General features: G+C 41.6%; 2 protein-coding genes across 2 annotated transcripts in view; both read left to right on the forward strand.

Annotated features, from left to right (window-relative positions):
- Nucleotides 1-9,812, forward strand: part of LOC145395450 (uncharacterized) — a 37,179-nt gene extending 27,367 nt beyond the window's left edge. The window contains exons 4-5 of the mRNA XM_080269054.1: nucleotides 6,371-6,474; nucleotides 9,540-9,812. Of these exons, the coding sequence (XP_080125180.1) occupies nucleotides 6,371-6,474; nucleotides 9,540-9,584 (149 nt within the window). The 3' untranslated portion in view covers nucleotides 9,585-9,812. The remainder of the gene's footprint in view (nucleotides 1-6,370; nucleotides 6,475-9,539) is intronic.
- LOC145395422 (uncharacterized) overlaps nucleotides 1-20,745 on the forward strand; it is a 284,261-nt gene that overhangs the window by 27,811 nt on the left and 235,705 nt on the right. The window lies entirely within an intron of this gene.

Here is a 20,745-nt window from a genome sequence, read left to right on the forward strand (position 1 = left end):
TTTTTCAAGATTCGCGGGTAAAAATTGGCAGGCATGTAAGGTAACTGTTCCTCTACCATCCCCCAGGCTGTCAAGGCCATATACTCACTCGCTCCCCCCCTCACACTCGCTCTGCCTCACTCTGACCGTGTGCCTCACCCAGTGCTGTACATAGTGAGGGCATTTTGTAAATATATTCATGTAAGTTGCAAATATTTTCATGAAAGTGTAAGTTATAAATATTTTCTTGTAAGTGTAACGACTATACAGTGAAGTCAAGTTGTAAATACCTTCTTGTAAGTGCCAGGACTGTATGTAATGAAGTCAGGTTGTACCTATCTTCAAGTAAGTGTAAGATGATGCATTCACAGTGAGAAAGACATGCAAATTGTGATAGATGCTGAAGTAATAAGTAATCAGAAAAGTGTACTGAACATTGCTATACCTTCCCAGCATAAATACCTGAGTATACCTTACATAGATAATGGCTTTCTCTCACGTACATGGTGAGCGTGAGAGAGTGGCTATACCTGTACACGAGTATGCAGGACTCAATAAAACTAATTTTCTAGCCTCGATGAGCATTTTAATGGCGAAATTCGTTGTTTCCACATCAAAATCTATCATTTTAGCCCCCCCAAAAAAAGGTGAAAAATGGCTGGCACTGGGGTGACCCAGAGGGCTAAAAATAGCCGCCACGCTGTGGGTTAAGGACAAACAAATATATGAACAAACAAACATGTGTGAAAACATACTATCCTTGTTGGAGAGACTGAGGCATTCCTGTCCCTTGAAGTTTTCTCTGGTCCGAGGGCAGGTCTGTATTCTGTTTGATGACAGTTTGACCAACTGTTTTGCAGTTACTCCAAATAACAATATTTTCACATGTGAAGATCAGTAAGTCCCTGACAGGTACAATGTTCTACTTATTATCATCATCATTATTATTATTATTATTATTATTACTATTAGATGTCGTTCGCTTAGACTGGCTGTAAAGAGAAGGCAGTATGAGGGTGTTGTGGTACCGACTGCATTATATAGGGCTGAAACATGGAATATGGGTGTAGCAGAGAGGAAAAGTTTGAATGTAATGGAGGTATCTGAGGAGTATGAGTGGAGTGACGTGTATGGATCGAGTGCGAAATGATGAAGTGTGAAGGAGAACTGGAGTTGTTTGGGAGATGGCTGATAGAGTTCAGCAGAGGGTGTTGTGATCGTTTGGGCATATGGAGAGAATGGATTTTTTTTTTTTTTTATGCGAGGAAGAAGGAACCAAAGGCCATGAGCCCGCAGTAACAGTTCCCTCCAAGAGAAAAACAAAATACAATAGAAAGCCAAATTCAAGATCCGATCATTTTGAGATGCCTGGACACACTGCATTTGAAAGACTGGAGATCATAGGCAGCAGGAAATACAGATAGAGGGAGACAGTTCCAGAGCTGACCTGTTGCATAAATGAAAGACTGGGAGTAACGGTTAACTCTTGCATTAGAGAGTTGGACAGAAAAGGGATGAGAGTTTGCTGCCAGACGGATGCTACGCACCCGTCGTAGAGGTGGAGAAATGCAAGCAGACAGTTCAGAGGAGCAGTGCCCATTATAGTAACGATAGAAAAGAGATAAAGATCCAACAGTGCGGCGAAGAGACAGAGGTTGAAGGGAGTCAGTAAGAGGAGGAGAGTTAATGAGACGAAAAGCCTTTGACTCCATCCTATTGAGAAGAGCTGTATGTGGGGAGCCTCCCCACACATGAGAGTTGTACTCCACACAGGGGTGGATAAAACTCCTGTATAGAGTCAACAATTGTGCAGGGATAAAGAAAGAGCGGAGTCGGCTTAGCACACCCAATCTCTTGAAAGCAGATTTTACAAGAGATGTAATATGATCTTTCCAAGATAAGTCCCGAGTAAATGAAACCCCAAGCATGTTCAAGGATGATGCAGGATTAAGCTGAATATTATTAAACATTAATGGGTATACTCATGAAGATTTTGTCGGGTTGATAGGTGTAAGAACTGAGTCTTAGATGTATTAAAGACAACCATATTATTTTTACCCCAGTCAGAGATACGAGCCAAGTCAGACATTAGGTGTGCCATAGCCTCATCCCTTGTTTCTTGAAGTAACTGTTGAGATGGGCGTTGCGGGAACCGAATGGAAAGGTGAAGGGTGGAGTCATCAGCATATGAGTGGATAGGGTTAGATGTACAGCTTAGAAGATCATTGATGAATAAAAGGAAGAGAGTTGGTGATAGGACAGAGCCCTGAGGAACACCACTGTTGATAGATCTAGGAGAAGAACGATGGCCGTCTACAACAGCGGCTATAGAACGACCAGAAAGGAAGCTAGCGATGAAGGCACAGATAGAAGGATAGAAACTATAGGAGGGCAGTTTGGAAATTAAAGATTTATGCCAGACTCGATCGAAAGCCTTTGAGATGTCAAGTGCAATGGCAAAGCTTTCGCCAAAGTCCCGAAAGGAGGATGACCAGGAGTCTAAAAGGTATGTGAGAAGATTGCCAGTGGAGCGTCCCTGACGGAACCCATACTGACGATCGGAAAGAAGGTTGTGATAGGAAAGATGCCTTAAAATTTTTCTATTAACAATTGACTCGAAAACTTTTGAAATACAGGACGTTAAAGCAATTGGACGATAGTTAGAGGGTTGGGAGTGGTCACCCTTCTTTGGGACTGGCTGAATGAGAGCAAACTTCCAGCAAGAAGGAAAGGTACAAGTTGACAGACAAAGGCGAAAGAGTTTGCCTAGGCAGGGAGTAAGCACAGAAGCACAGTTCTTGAGAACAACAGGAGGGACTCCATCAGGCCCATATGCCTTGTTAGTACTGAGGCCAGTGATGGCAGAAAATACATCAACTGAAGATATTTTAATGTCAGCCATGAGGAAATCAGAGGGGAGAAGTGATGGAGGAACAGCACCGGAATCGTCTAAGGTGGAATTGGAGGAGAAAATCTGTGCTAAGAGATCTGCTTTATCAGTAGAAGAAATAGCTACAGAACCATCAGAGTAGAAAAGAGGAGGGAAGGATGATGAGGTAAAGTTGTTAGAAAGATTTTTGGCAAGGTGCCAGAAGGAGCGGGAAGAATTCGAGTTGGAGAGTTGAGAGCATTTAGTATGGATGAAATGAGTGATTGGTGAAAAAGATAACTAGATATGATGTGAGAGGTGTAAGGCTGAGAGGGAGACCATGAATAAGATGGATGGACAGTGTGAAGAGAGCACTGGATGTGAGAGGGATGTCTGTTGAGCAAGGAAGAGTATTTGTGTGTGACAGAGATAAAAGGAGAGAAATTGTGAATGAATAAATGATGACGTTGCCCTGAGGGGATATTCTCCCGCATTTGGTCTGATCAGCTAGTCAGGTCAGGTGCAGGTAAGGGGATGGGTCTATTATGATGTGGCAGGGGTAAACCAGCTCTACTGTCGGGCCCTGCTGCGGATGTCGCTGACTGCACTGCGCAGTTGACCACTGTACGGTGTGGTACGGTGAGGATCTGTCCCTTCTCCCCCTTTGGGGCTAAGATGCGAATGAATGTGTTTGAATGGATGAGTAAATGGGGAGTGTGTCGTCCTGTCTCGGCTACCTCCCTATATACCTAATAATAATAATCTATCTATCTATATACCTAGGTATATACCTAGGTATATAGATAGATAGATTATTATTATTATTATTATTATTATTATTATCATTATTATTATTTTTATTATTGCTAATTAGTCCTTCACTTTATGTCTAAGATTTTCATCATACCTATTAAAGATGAGCAACACCACGATGCTATTACACTAGCCCATTTCCAGTGAACTTGACTTTCTTTTCAAGGTCTTAAATCCAAAAATGTCTGTAAATCATGAGTTCTCCACCTCAATTTATTCCAAAACTATTATAGATACATAGACAATGAAGGAAATCTAGTGATAAAATTATTATCCAAACATATGTACTGTACGTGTTTGGGAAAAAATCTAAAGGTCATTTATGCTTGATATTAAGACATTTTGGACACCACAGTTTCAGACACGTTTCATTTTTTTTTTAATGGATGAAAAACCAAAGCATAAATGAGACACTTCTTTGCCCTACAAGTTTCGTCTGGTCCTGGACCAGGTCTTTATCTGTCTGGTGGCGGTTTGACCAATGTTTTTTTTAGTTATTACACAAAACGTAAGTTCAACAATTTTCTCATCGGTGAGTATCAGTAACTGTCTCATACAGTTACAGTCTTCTAGCTGATGACCTATTACCATAGGTGGTGATCTCCGGATCCGTCATTATCTTTATAATTATTATTCCATCGCTTTTTGTCTCAAATTCTCATCATACTTTTTGGGGAGGTACAGCACCATGACCCTATTACCCTGACCCAGTTTCAGTGACCTTTACCTACTTTTCAAGGTCACAGGTTTAAAAACGTCAAACAATTATGAAGTTTCCACCTCAGTTTACTCCAGAACCATCAGAAATACATGAACATGGATGAAAATCTGGTGATAATTTTTTTCCGACATTAGTGTGAACGAAACTGAAGGTTATTCATACGTGACATTACAGTATTTGTGACCAGGACTATTTACCAGGACTATCTACCAGGACTATATACCACGACTATATACCAGGACTATCTACCAGGACTATCTACCACGACTATATACCAGGACTATTTACCAGGACTATTTACCAGGACTATATACCAGGACTATATACCAGGTTTATAAACCAAGACTATATACCAAGTATATATACCAGGACTATATACCAGGACTATATATCAAGTCTATATACCAGGACTATATACCAGGACTAAATACCAGGACTATATATCAAGTCTATATACCAGGACTATATACCAGGACTATATACCAGGTCTATATACTTTTTTGTGGCAGTCTGACCAAGGGTTTTCGAGTTATTATAAAAAACACCATTATCATAAGAGGAGAAAAGTGTCTTTGACAGTTACCGACTTCAAGTTATTATTGTTTTTATTATTATTATTATTATTATTATTATTGTTACTATTATTATTATTATTATTTAATATTATTATTATTATTGCTATTATTATTGTTACTGTTGTTGTTGTTGTTATTACTAAAACCGCCACCACCCATTTCACCACCACCACCACCATCTACACCTCAATCACCACCAAAACCCCCACATGACCCCAACGAAACACTCAGAATCACCACCACTAAGTACGAGTAAATCTCCACCACATCTTTCTCGGCTCCTCACCAGACCCTTCACCTTCTTCTCCCCCCCACCTTACCCCTCCGTTCACCACCCAAATTCTCTCCCTACATCACTATCACTATCACCATCTCCCCCTCCATCACTGTCACCACCACCATCTCCTCAATCACTGTCACCACCACCATCTCCCCCTCCATCACTGTCACCACCACCATCTCCCCCTCCATCACTGTCACCACCACCATCTCCCCCTCCATCACTGTCACCACCACCATCTCCCTTTTCATCACTGTCACCACCACCATCTCCTCAATCACTGTCACCACCACCAACTCCCCCTCCATCACTGTCACCACCACCATCTCCCCCTCCATCACTGTCACCACCACCATCTCCTCAATCACTGTCACCACCACCAACTCCCCCTCCATCACTGTCACCACCACCATCTCCCCCTCCATCACTGTCACCACCACCTTCCCAACACCTTTCCTAAAAACTCTAAGATCCACCACTAACTTCCACCACCACTAACTTCCACCACCACTAACTTCCACCACCACTCACTTCCACCACCACTCACTTCCACCACCACTCACTTCCACCACCACTCACTTCCACCACCATTAACTTCCACCACCACTCACTTCCACCACCACTCACTTCCACCACCATTAACTTCCACCACCACTCACTTCCACCACCATTCACTTCCACCACCATTCACTTCCACCACCACTAACTTCCACCACCACTCACTTCCACCACCACTCACTTCCACCACCACTCACTTCCACCACCATTCACTTCCACCACCACTCACTTCCACCACCACTCACTTCCACCACCACTAACTTCAACCACCACTCACTTCCACCAACACTAACTTCAACCGCCACTAACTTCCACCACCACCGTGCGCACCACTAAAGTCGACTACTAAAGATTCCCGTCATAAATTTCCATCACCCTACACGGTCCACTAACACCACCACCACCTATCATCACCATCACTACAGTGACTTCCACCACTACCATAAACGTCAGCACCACTACCACCACCACCATCCACCACCACAACCACCACAAACTCCCTTCACTATCCCCCACAACCTCTCAGGTCTCTTCAAAGTCCAGCCAGATAATGTTCCGTAATGTTCCTTAACCAGAACTCCACGGACGGTGCCCCTCTCTGGATGGGTTGGCCAATGCGGGCATTACCATAAGGAACTTCTTTGCTCTGTACAGATGTGTTGCCTACAGACTGGACATGGTAAGACCTCTTGGTTCTGTTTGTCTCTGCTGGATTACCGCCTTTTATTCACCATTATATATCCTAAAATTATTACTTCATTTAGTTATTCTTTTAATTTTAACCCAATGACTATTTTTTTTTTCTCCATGACTAATTTCTTACCCAAGAATTTTCTTATTTTTTCCCAAGATATTTGTTATCCCATGCCTATTTTTTTTTTTTTATCCCATAACCTTATAACTGTATGTTTACCCAATTACTCTTTTTTGCCTCGTGACAATTTTTTTTACCCCATGACTGGTTTTTACTTCATCACTATTTTTCCCCCATGATCATTTTCTTCCCCATGGTTATTTTTTTTTTTTTTTTTTTACATATGAGTATTTCATTTTTCATCCCATTCTTTTTTTTTAATTTGGGAAAGAGTTCTGTCACCATAGACCTGGACAGCGTGATTTAGATTAGCTCTACCTGTATGTATTTTGTATATACCTTTGTGCAGTACAGTACTCTGTTCTTTAACCCCGTCTCCTTAATTCTCTTTCCTAAGCTGAATAAAATTTTCTTTAGGTATAAAGAAATGTCACTGTCTTGGATACAGTATCATCATATTCACCGTAGAGTGTTTTAAGCACAGAAAAAAGGCCTTTTTTATTTTATTTTTTTCCCCTCGGTTGACTTTAATCTCTATTCTCATTATACATTAACGTGGCCTAAAATTCCCATCTCTTCAGCTTCAGTATTGACTTATAACAATCGATTCTCAACAGAATATGATGCCAGCCATGTAGAAGTGCTATGGAAAGGATGCCTAGTTATATCATTGCCTTTTTCCGTCACTGAGAGAACCAGGAGAGAACTGGGCCAGACATGAGCCCACAGGGCAGTTCCAGCAGTCTTTCCCTGTGTCTAACTGGATGCTAGGCGATGTGTTCTAGGGATCTGAACCATATTTGGATAGATTATTCAGTTAACCCATTTGCGCTCCGTGTCCCCATTATGGGACGGAACTGGGCAATTTCAAAATTTAATTAAGAAGGGAACCCATGGGGAGGGACCTATGAGCTTCGCGACTATGAGCCGACAGGCAGAGAGCGGTACGCATAGCACCCTTCCAGCAGAATCCCTTGCACAGGAGCTCTGGCCGTTAAGGCTTATATATATATATATATATATATATATATATATATATATATATATATATATATATATATATATATATGAGGCAATGAGTTCATTACCGGGCTAAGTGTCAAAACTACAAAACGCCAGAAAATGCGTTTTAAGTCAGGCGACTTTAAAACTTTGATATCTCGGTAATCGCTTGTGTTATTTTAATGTGTGTGTGTGTTTTTTTTTTAATGTAGCTTATGGTACTTTCTTTATTGCAATAATCCCTATTTTGCGCTATCTGTCATTAATCATTATGATATCATGTGAAGAAGTAATATTTTGCCCCCCCATTACTAGACTGATTGACTAAGAATTTTTTTTTTATCCTACTAATAACTATAGAAATACATCATAAGATGTTAATAATATATTAGCATTATATCCCAGGAGTGTCATACTGTGGAATAAAATCAAAGTTCTTTGACATCTATCTATCTATCTATTGCCAGACGCCATAATCCAGTAAGGGGTGGCCATTTGGCTTTGAGTTATTTGTTTTACGGGGAGGGGCACTAACCCTCAACCAACCCACTTGCTGACACGTAGGGAGCATGTATGGTTTAGTTATATGGTTACCACCCAGCGTTGTAAATGGTTTCTTGGCTTACAGGAAACCATTTGGCTTGTCACTCAATGTAATGCCACGTGTAAAGGAAAGAAAAGCAATAAGAAGTGACAGGAAAGATAGGAGAACCTCGAAGAGAGGAGGGCAGGCACAGAAAAAGAACGATAAAGGCTAAGAAAGAAGTAGGCAGCGCTACATCAAATGAGTGGATGATGGTCACCACCACCTACCACTAAAGTTCTATGACATAATTATTATTATTTTCACAATCATAGCAGTTTAATGGTCGGAAACTTAGTGCGTGTTTTTCTCGGAGGTTTTAACTACCAATAAACACGAACCACATCACAAACATCAAGAAAAACATAATAAATTATTATATTGCTGATAATAATAAAAAAGTAAGACAGCATTCAGTGAATGAGGACATTATTAGAAAACCCCTGCAACCTGAATGATAAAAAAACGAACCTGTAACCTGAATAAAAAAAAAAAAAAAATACAATGATTCGAGTACCAGGAACTTCACAGACAAAATGGCAATAATAATAATAACAGTAATAATGGTTAAAGAATATAATAATATTGAGAAAGCAGTACGTTACTATGCACTACAGCTGCTGGTGGGAGTAGTGTCAGGCATCAGCTTATTGGCAAGCTGCAGTGCAACCCGATTATCTGATTGGCCAGCTTCAACGGGGGTAAGGAAAGGGGCTGGATTATTGCCCGGTAATGCTCTCACATTCGCTTCAACACCACGGGGAGTCGACATAGGGAACATAGGACAGGCTGAACTCATAGGAAAAGCGACCCAGTCGCATGCCTTGAGCACTAGTGCGGAACAGGACAGGATTTTTTGGTGCGTGGCACGACGGCACAACACACATGTCTACTTAACCAGGGTTTTGACCCCTTTGTAGGTTGTTTCTTAGCACTTTTTTACTTCCAACATATAGAGGGATGGCTTAGCTACTTGTTGGTGCGTGTAGGTGCTTGGCGGCCATCTTGGCACTTAGCCCGGTAATGAACTCAGCGCCTCATATATATATAAATATATATATATATATATATATATATATATATATATATATATATATATATATATATATATATATATATATATATATCTTTAGATTCTTTGCAAATACGAAGTCAAATTATTTACATAATCTCTATAGAATCGTCTTCAGCCATTCTTGTTCCTTTCAAGGCCAAGAGCCCCAAAGGGTCAGGCAATACACAGCTTGGCTTTTCTAGTTAGAGGGATGAGAGAGACAGCCACAGTGTAAGCTTCATTATTAACCACATTATTTATAGTATACATTTTTTATCATTATTTTTCCAGGATCAGATGGATCGTTTCACAGCCTGCATCAATGGACTGGAATAATTAAGGACAAGAGTAACACCTTCAGTCCGATGACGTATTTTGCTGTGTATTCTCATTGCCTTCAGACGATTTTATTCAGCTGAGGTTGACTTAGGTTGTGACGAGGTTTATGGAGTATATATTTAACCCTGACATAAGTGATGGTTTATTCTGAGTTGAGGTGATTGTTTGAAGGTGGCAAGGATACACACACACACACACACACACACACACACACACACACACACACACACACACTCACACACACACACACACACTCACTCACACACACACACACACACACACACACACACACACACACACACACACACACACACACACACACACACACACAGTACGTTCGGATACAAGGTACTGAAAATCGTCTCTCCCTGGAAGACCTTCGACTGGATTCAACATGGTCCCCTGCACATCCACCCCTTCCCCTTCACTACCACTAGGTCATATTTTATTCTTGACACCTCCAGACGATTTTACTTAATTTTGGAAGGACGTGTCTTAAGGAAGGAGTTAGAGAAAACTAAGATCTAACTCTCCTTCCGTTTGAACAGTCTCTCCAAAAAGGATATAAAATCGTGTGGAGAGAGCAAGAAGAAATATGGATGACCTCTTCTTTTGTGAAGTGGGTGAGGTGATAGGATAGTTGTTAGGTATATACAGTTCTTTGATATTATAACCAACGTTTTTTTTTCTTCTTTGCTTATCTACAAGTATATTTGGATTAGGTAATTTCCTACTTGCGTGCTTCCTCTTTGCTTCTTTCTAGATCCTAACTCACCCTTTCCTTATGACGGAAGAAAAGAGTTAGGGTGATGATAATGGTGATGATGATTTGTCAGAATCCGTTGTATATTTGTCGACTGAAATGGGGGAAAGAAGTGAGGTTCCATAATATGATGATGATGATGGTGATGATGATGACGATGATGATGGTGGTGATGATGATGAGGTGGAGGAGGATAAGGATGAAGAATTCCCTGGACACAGTACTCAAATCTGTGCATTTCTTCATCTGCTGTGTTACTTCCCAGCCAGAACCAATCATGTCTCAGTCTAACAGCGTTCCTTATTTCTAAACTTATTTTCGCTACTTTTATACAATTTCATTCAACTTAGGGGGAAAATAAGATTGGAAAGTGGTTAAGAAGACTGTTTACAATTCCTTCATTACGAATGGTTACTCCAAAGTTAACAAAATAACTTAGATGTTAACAGGAACCAAGTAAAAAGATTCGAGATTACACTGAAGGAAAGAGATAACTAAATATGTGATAAATTTCTGGCCAAGGATGCAGACAAGGCAAACATAATGATCTGTCGATTATCACTTTCATTTTGTGTGTATGGCTGCTGCATTCTTCTATTGCTTTGCTTGCAGGGTCCCTATGTGCTTTATCAAATATAATCTGAATGCACTGCTCATGTGTGTATTACTTCCCTCACTGACTGAAACACATAAAAGTCATTGCTAGTGCACGTGTGTGTGTGTGTGTGTGTGTGTGTGTGTGTGTGTGTGTGTGTGTGTGTGTGTGTGTGTGTGTGTGTGTGTGTGTGTGTGTGTGTGTGTGTGTGTGTGTGTGTGTGTGTGTGTGTGTGTGCGTGCGCGTGCACAATAAGATAAAACTTGTAAGAATATGTACTGAATAATCAAGACACGTAATTCATAAATGAACATGACCTAAATACAAGGGAGCTATGATTCGTACTTTATTCCAAATCTGACGAGGACACTGTGGACAAGTCTTCAGTTTTGGACAAAAAACTCTAATGCATACATTAATAGTACGGTGTCTAACCATTCGTGTCGTTGCTGAATGCCTTCTGTAATGTGCGATGCAGATTAGTCACATTTAGCAGTTACAGTGTTCCAAAATAGCTGTCAATGACAGAAAATTTAGTTAAATCTTTGCATACAGCTTAACCCTTCAGAAGGGGCTTATTTGGGGGGCTTTTCTTCCTGCTACGAGACGTTTATTACACTCCGATGCGTTTCTCATACTGAAGCGCTTCTTTAATGGCTATATGAAGGTCTTCCAGTTTAAAAAGACATCCTAAACTGAATAAGAACTTCGGGAAATGAGAAGAATAAAAAGAAAAACACATCCTCTGCTTTAGGTGTTAACGGTAAGGCCGTGAATGTCCTTGGGAGTGTTATGGTCAAATGGCCACAGGTATAGAATGCTGAGTGTAAGACTTATTTGATATAGATGTCATGTTCTCAGGACACTCCAGTGCTCAGTGATCACTTTGTATCAGTACGCATAAGACACGGTAGAGGGAGGACCGGGCACGATGCTTCATCTAACCAAAATGACCTTACCTGACCTAACCTATTCTGACCAGTCTAAAATTAACCTAACCAAGCCTAAAATAGCCCAACCAAACCTGACCGAAACTATCCCAAGCTAAACAAACCTCAACTAACTTTCTTAATTTAACCAAGCCCAAAATGACCTACTATGGGTTTCAGAGGACGTGTCCCACTGTTTTTCAGGAATAGCTTATCAACAAACAGTTGGATTTGTATGAATTTCTGGCAGAGCTTGTTGCACACCATGCCCTAATTCTCGGTGCTATAGTGCATTATCAAATGTGGAGAAATAAGGCATTTGCCCCTGACAAGTGATGCTAAAGTCCCACCTTCATGACGAGGAAACGGACAAGGGTTCCGTGACGTTGGTCAGTAGGCTCCACCCACCCCTCCAGCTCTCTCCCGCCCCCACCCGCACCCCCCCCATTCTCTCTCTCTCTCTCTCTCTCTCTCTCTCTCTCTCTAAAATCGACACTACGGCCAATAGCATGTGCCTTATACATATATTAATGAGGAATGCATTATGCATTATTATATTTGTAAATCTTTATTTAAGAGTGACAGAGACCTGAAGTAAATGCCAGAGTAGGGTAGGGTGGTGGTTGATAACGACCAAGATTGATGGGAGTCCAATGGTGTGAAAGTTTTCAGGTGTTGTGTGTGTGTGTGTGTGTGTGTGTGTGTGTGTGTGTGTGTGTGTGTGTGTGTGTGTGTGTGTGTGTGTGTGTGTGTGTGTGTGTGTGTGTGTGTGTGTGTGTGTGTGTGTGTGTGTGTGTGTGTGTGTGTGTGTGTGTGTGTGTGTGTGTGTGTGTGTGTGTGTGTGTGTGTGTGTGTGTGTGTGTGTGCGTGTGTTACCTTGTGAAGAGGGCTTACGGCAGTACACCTCACCACAGGTTCGAAACAACCAAAGTGAGGCCTATGGCAGCGTATCAGTAATATATAATGCAAACGCATGTCTGGTAACTGTGTGTGAGAAAGTGGGGTGATGTGGGAGCGGATCTGGTTGGGTGGGGGGTATGGGAAGGGGGGATGCAGGGTTATGGGGCCATACAATGTATGCCTTATAGGACGATTAAAATAATCCATATATTTGGGATATGAATACTACTCGGGCGCATGATGATTGGCTACTGATGTTGTAGCATTGGTAAATACATTGACAATCCTCCCCTCCCTCGGTCCCTCCATTCTTCCATACCTCCGATGCAGAATTACCGGACAAGCATGCGCTTTAATACAGATTCACTAACGCAGGTCTCATTCACCGAGCAAAGAATATGTGGCGAGGTGTATTGTTCAGAACTTTCCCCAGTTTACGTGACTGGCTCTAGCGGTGCCAATAATGGCGTGTATGTTACAGTATTGTCTGCGAGGCTGTAGGAACGCATTTGTCTTGCAACTTTACTCCTTATACAGCAAGGAGAAAGCCGCCAATCGGCTAAGGATCGGTTTGAATAGGTAAGTTGGTTATTATGCTCATCTCAGGTAGTAACACATAATAAGGGTGTTTTCCTGCAACTCATTCCTTGGCTGCACTTGAGTGGTGAGCCCGATAGCTACAACTAAAATAATTATAGGTATCCATACAACGAGAAAGGTATTTATACCAATAACCCATGCTTACACTGCCATAAAGAGCATTTATTTGGTTTTTCATGCGCCACATCAGACATACATATTGGCCTTTCCTCACACAGGCCTTATGACCGAGTTGCAGAGGCCATGGGCATGACGGTGGGGGTGGTCTGGAAGATGGTCCAGTGCACCACCTGGTCTCGGCCTGGGACACCGACAACATCCAGAACACAGCCCGTCTTCAACAATTTCACTATCAGAGCCATTCTCCATAACGTCCACACCCAGTTTGCTGCCAAGCAGAGCTTCACGGTTGGTTCCCTGACGGTGGACCTGCAGATGGCGAGCATCATCCCTGAGGCAACCTCGGAAACATTGGTGTGGCGACTCATACATGACATCTACAAGACCTCACAGTGGAAGATGTATGTGAGGATGGAGTCCCTGAACATCGTTTGCCGCCAGATTAGCGCTCTCCAGGCACTCCAACAACACCAGGAGGAGGGGAGGCATGTGGTTTACCTGGATGAGACGTGGTTCACCACCAGGATGAACCACAGCATGGAGTGGGTGGACAGCACTCAGCCTGGTGCCGCCTGGAGAAGGGGAGCACTTCGTGGTGGTGGCAGCTGGCACAGCTGATGGTTTCATCGAAAATGCATTCCTCTGGTTCCTCACCAAGAACACAAGCGGCGACTACCACAGCGAGATGAATGGCGAGCTGTTCTTGCGCTGGCTGACGTCGTAGCTCCTGCCGTCCTTGGCTAAGCCGTCAGTACTGGTGATGGATAATGCGCTGTATCACAGCCAGCTGACAGAAGAGAGTTGTTGCCCCACCAATGCCACCAAGAAAGTGAATCTCATAAAATTGCTGAAGGACTGCAGGCTACCCTTCCCACCACATGCCATATGACCTGAGCTGCTGCTCATCTGCAAGCAAAACGGACCAGAGCTGCAGTACACAGTTGATAACATCATTCACATGTGGGGCCACGAGGTCGTCCGTCTGCCACCTGCTCATCCTGAGCTCAACGCCATCAAGCAGGCGTGGGGGTGCATGAAACGGCACGTGCGCTCCTTGCTACACCACTTCACCCGAGCAGACCTGCAAGCCAGGCTGGAGGAAGCCAGGCTTTGCGCCACTAGAGAGGTGTGGGCGGGTGAGGTCCGACGATCCTGAGAATTCTAGGACAAGTACTGGACCATGGACAACATCCACGAAGACGTGGATCTGGTTATCACCAGCCTCGACAGCGATGATGAGGACGACTTATTCCTTGATAGTGACAAGGATTAAATAAAATATGTGCAGAGTACTTTGTTCACATCATTTTATCCTCCCAACATGTCTCCTCTTCCTTCCATTGTCTACAATGACGTGTTAATAGAACCTGCCCACAACAACCCCTCCGCATTCCTATGAACATTGTATAAATGTCCCGTCGTCCCCCAGCCTCCTCCGTTTTTTTTTGTGTGTGTGTTTTATTTTCGCCAACATCTCCCTCACCGTACTTAACATATACTTCCCTTCCTCCCTGGCCATATTTCCACCCTTTTAAGTTTCCCGACCCATACCCAACCTGTAACAAATGACCAGGCCTGAACTGTCCCATTCCACCTGACTACAAACACAGACTGACGAGACAAGAACCATCCTGCAATAGATGCTGTATTGGAACAAAAAAATCCAATACAAATTCACACAAAACCTGAAGACCTTCAGACCATTGCACTCCCATCAGTCATGGTCGTTATCACCCACCACCCTACCCTACTCTTGCCTTTAAGTCAGGTCATCTGTCACTCTTAAATAAAGATTTACAAATATAATAACGAATTATGCATGCCTCATTAATATATGTATAAGGCACATGCTATTGGCCGTAGTGTCGATTTAAGAGAGAGAGAGAGAGAGAGAGAGAGAATGGGAGTGGGGGTGGGGGTGGGGGTGGGGGGCGGGAGAGAGCTGGAGGGGTGGGTGGAGCCTACTGACCAACGTTACGGAACCCTTGTCCGTTTCCTCGTCATGAAGGTGGGACTTTAGCATCACTTGTCAGGGGCAAATGCCTTATTTCTCCACATTTGATAATGCACTATAGCACCGAGATTTAGGACATGGTGTGCAACAAGCTCTGCCAGAAATGCATACTGATCCAACTGTTTGTTGATAAGTTATTCCTGAAAAACAGTGGGACGCGGCCTCTGAAACCCATAGTAACAACCTAACTGAAACTCCTAACTTAACCAAAACTAACTAAACCTAAAATAACCTAACCTAACTCACCCTGTAAGAATGCCATCTAAATACTGCAAGTGACCTCTCTCTCTCTCTCTCTCTCTCTCTCTCTCTCTCTCTCCACATACAAACACACACACACATAGATAGATAGATGGATGGGCAGACAGATAGAGTATTTCCAGACATTTTTTTTTTTTTACCTTAGAGCACACCACTGGCAGTAAGTGAAGGCTGTGATAATTCCTGTCATTCTAAAACTCTGAAGGATATCGTCTGACGGTAGAAATATTGTAATGTAATAGGAGATGTGGCTGAGTTAATGCCAGGTTTATCAAGATGTAACCCATCTGAGTCCTAGAACCGCCGCCACCTAATTGTTTTGTTTTCATTAAGATGATGTTCTTTGTATGTTCGTGCAAATAACATTATATGTCGTTAGAAAGAGAGAAAAATATTTATACTCATCTATATAATGGCGTCTTTTCTATTATACCTTCCATGCGGTGTAGCTCATGAGAAGAGAGAATTTTCAAACTACAGAGGTTAGATACAATTTTCAGTGACCTCTTCACTACCATGGGGCTCTACTAAATTGAGTGGGGCTGACGAGAAGCGTACACGTGGTGATGCTGTGCCCCTGGATGTGGCTGCTGCGGCATCCACCCGGGAGCCGAACCTTCTCATACTTATCTGCACCTTGCGTGGGAGAGGTCCTAGTCTAATCCTGGTGAGGTGCTGTTTACTGAATGTGGTGCCATATCCCTCCACGATTTATGTACTGTACTGTAACTGCAGGACGGTCTTACAGAAGCAGTAGCTTAACTGTGGTCGATGGGTCTGCTAGGCCGAACATCCCAGGATTAAGTAACAACAACTAAACTGAGTGAAACAGTGTGTCACCAGCAAGAATATGATGTAAAAAGACGTTACTGTACTGAAGGCGTTAAGAGAGTGGCAGGGAAGTTGGTGCTGAGCCTACCCCTATGCTAGGGGGCCAACTACCATCATGCCATTAACTCTTAATATTCTGCTACTACTACTGCTACTACTACTACCACTACTGCTTCTTCTTCTTCCTCAGATTTCTTTAAGGCGTTATTTGTTCATATCTGGGTAATTAATCAGGCTTTAGCTACATTAACATTTGAATATAACTACTTCAGTACCATGGCGTTCGTCATGTTCTAATTTCATCCAAAACTAATATTCAACTTTGTTTACTCATTTTCGAATGGAGAGGTAAAATATATCCTTCCTTTATCAATTTTCTAGATAAGATCATCCAAAAGCTTAGTAAAATTGTGTGATGTTAACAAGAATGAAGAATGTGACTGAAGGAGTTGAGATTTTATGTTATTACAGCAAACAACCAAAAATGTATCCTGAACTGGGCATAAAAATATATTACCTAAAGCATTTTTCGTGAAGTTTGCACATGGATTTATATATTCTGAATTCTGTTTATCTATCTTCCTATGGTTAGAAGTCTTAATCCAGTAAGGGGTGGCCATAAAGAAGGCGCCTTCAAGTGGTCCTGTCTCACTTATCTATCTATCTTTATCTATTGCAGGACGCCTTAATCCTGTAAGGGGTTGCCACAAATATGTCACCTCCAAGTCACACCGTCCTCTGCCATTTGACTCCCCTTCCTCCAATTAACATCCCTCTCCTCATATATTCCACTCCATCCCTACATCTCATCCTTAGTCTCCCCCTCACTCACATACAGGTGTACACCATTCTTGTCAATTCAGTTTTAATTCAAATATTTATTGTCATGGATATGCATATACATATTACATTTTTTGCCATATTATATCATAAATATGTACAGTGAGGTTTGCTGAGGAGGAAATGGAATAGGTGAGTGACTTTAAGTACTTGGGTAGTGTGATGAGTAAGGATGGAAGTTTAGAGAGGTGCTTGAAAGGGTACAATAAGGAAGAAAGGTTACTGGTTCTTTGAAAGCAGTGATAAGAAACAGGGAAGTGAGCATGGAAATGAAAATGCTACTACTTGACAATATTGTGATACCTAACTCTAACGTATGGAAGTGAAGCTTGGACCTTGTTGGAGGGACAGAAGTCAAGAGTGAGAGCAGTGGAAATGAGTTACTTGAGAGGAGCCTGTGGAGTCACATGGAGAGACAGACTGACAAACAAGGATGTGAAGGAGCGTTGTGGTGTGGATGTGGATGTGATAGGAAGCGTTAGGAGAAACACGTTGAGGTGCTTTGGCCATATGGAGAGTGAGAGACAACGAGGAGAGTGTATGTGAGTGAGGTGGAGGGGGGGGAGAGGGAGGGGGAGGCAAAGGATGAGGTGGAGGGAGGGAGTGGGGAGATAAATGAGAGAGGGGTGTGTGAGCTGGGAGCAGGGCAGTGAAATGGCAGGGGACAGGGCGACCTGGAGATGATTTGTTTGTGGCCATTCTTAAGGGATTAAGGTGTCTGGGAATAGACAGAGATATCTAAAATAAATTATTCATGACAATGAGGACTTGATACCATTTAGTATATGGGTCTTCATGATTTTTCTTTTTACAAATACACTGTTAGGAACAGGTAAAATGTTAGTGGTGGGAACTGCTTACAATATTACTTTGCAGTCATAATATTCGATAAAAATACAGAATAGGCTACTCAATAGTCAAGAAGATAATTTATCAGCCTACAATTATAAGCAGAAAATAAAAACTGATGGCTTAAGTTTGGTAACATTTTATTCCATAATTGTTTATCTCTTTACCTATAAGTGCTATGGACTAAAGTTGTTCTAACCATTGCAACACGTAGGTGGCCTCTCTGTCTGGTAGGATAAGATTAGACTTCTTCACTTGCACTGATCATATCACAAAATTCTTTTGGCACAAGACTTTTCACTAATTTAAACATTAATTTACATACACAGTATTTCATATCACAAAATTCTTTTGGCACAAGATTTTTCACTAATAGGAGTATAAACATTCATTTACCTATACGGTATTGGTAAACTTTCGGAAATGGTAGCAGTTTAAGGGATCGAAATAGAAGGCCTACATGATCTCTGCATTAGGAAGATTTAATTATTCTTAATGTTCTTTTTTGTGATTTAAAAACATACTGAATAGAAGAGTCATTTGCAGACTCCGACACCTCAATGCCATAAGTATGATATGGATAAATGAAGCAGTTATTTAAAGTAACTAAAGCAGAAGTATTCAAGAATTTCCTTGCCTTACACAACACTCCATTGCTTTTTGTCATTTTATTATTTATATGTCTTATTATGTTGCCATGAGAGCTGATTGTCAATAATTACATATAAAAATTAGTACTCTCTACTATATTTCTTTGTACATGATCTAAATAAATATTTAAATTTGTCTGAACAGGTTTACCTTTGTCAGTCTTTTATTCTCCATACGCTTAGCATGTCCGTAATATCTCGGAGTATATCCTTTAACCCTTTCAGTCTCATCCACATGAACACCACAGCGCTCAGTTACCTCCTCATTTGTCTGCCTATCTCTCCTGTAACCCGACATCCACATCAGCACAACAAAGTCCATTTACTCTCTCGTTTGTCTGCTTGTCTTTCCATGTAATTACACATGCTGCACTAAAAAAAACCTCACTTCCTCTGCCCTTACTCTTGACTTGTGTCCTTCAACAGGGTCCAAGTTTCACTTCCATACATCTGATAAGTCCTATGTTGTAAATTCCTACTACAACAGGTCGATTTATTTAACTTGGGAGTGGCATCTCGTCGTCTAAGGGTTAAAAACAGTACATATTAACCCTTCCAGAAGGTGGTAGATTTTAGCAAGTTAATTTGTTTCCCCCAGGTGATTTAATTTCCCCATGGCTAAGGATGACGCCATTTTACTTTATTCATGGTGTTGGCAGACGATTTTACTCAGCTGAAGAAAGGCCTCTCATATTGGAAGGCTGCATTAAAACTATATTTTCCTTCAAAATTTTGGAAAGTGCATCTTAAGCTAAATAAAAAGCAAGCAAATGGCAAGAATCTGAAGGAAAATGTATCCCCGGGTTCAAAGGGTTAAATTTGGTGTGGCCTATCGTCGTCTGAGGCCTATGATTCATCCTGAATAAGAAGTAGGGTAGGGACAGACAGGTTATATGTAGAAGGTAGACGGATAGGTTTAATTTGCAAACTGTGGATACTTGGTCAGTGCTGGAAAAGAGGTCCCAAATCTCTAAGAATAGTGTTATGATACTTTTTTTTTTTTCGTATACGTCTATGGTCATGTATTTTGCTTCATAACTTAATAATTTTTTGGTAGGGATCCGAGTCACTGTATGCGCCCCTAATCCCGTTCCCTTCTGGCTGTTTATATGATAACCGTAACCTCTGTCTTGGTCAAACCTATACGGCACAGATATTGAAAACTTGTGACGTGCTTAGAAGAATCAGACAGGCATTGTGATTTTTGTACTCCAGGAACAACTTTAGTACGTATTCTGTTAGGTATCAGATGTAGACTGTTCTTAATATGCCTCTTTCAGATATATCTGTAAAAAAATTGATAGAAAGCTTATTACAACAACAATAGCAGTTATGAAAGGTTCAGTACAGGAAATCACTTGCATTATACTTATACTGGAACATGCCAGTAACTGATTACGAAGAAGTGAAGCAAGGAAGTGTTGCAAAGTGATGTTTACTCTTCATTCAGATGAGAAATATGCGGCCCGACACGACACGGCCCGACCACGATGGATTTCGGGGGCTAATAACTTTTCTGCCATGTAAGATAGAGAAGAAATTCTTTCAGCAGGCAGCAGATACATTTAATATATTTTGTGTTTAGCTATATATTACTCATGAGACCAAAGAACCCAAGGAATCACAGCTTAGCAAAGGAATGTACCGAGAGCTTTATTTGGCATCTCTACTGTGAAATCGAATTTGAAAAGGTTTCCTATAGTAACATTATGTTTTCTTTGATGAATTCTAACAATTAAATATCGAATATTTTGCTCATAATTGTACCTGGGCGTTTTTTCTATGTTTACAGGGTGAAATAAGAAA

This window comes from Coenobita brevimanus, chromosome 31 (genome assembly GCF_032717465.1).
Source record: "Coenobita brevimanus isolate Jiangsu-jjx chromosome 31, ASM3271746v2, whole genome shotgun sequence".
NCBI classification, from domain to species: Eukaryota; Metazoa; Arthropoda; class Malacostraca; order Decapoda; family Coenobitidae; genus Coenobita; species Coenobita brevimanus.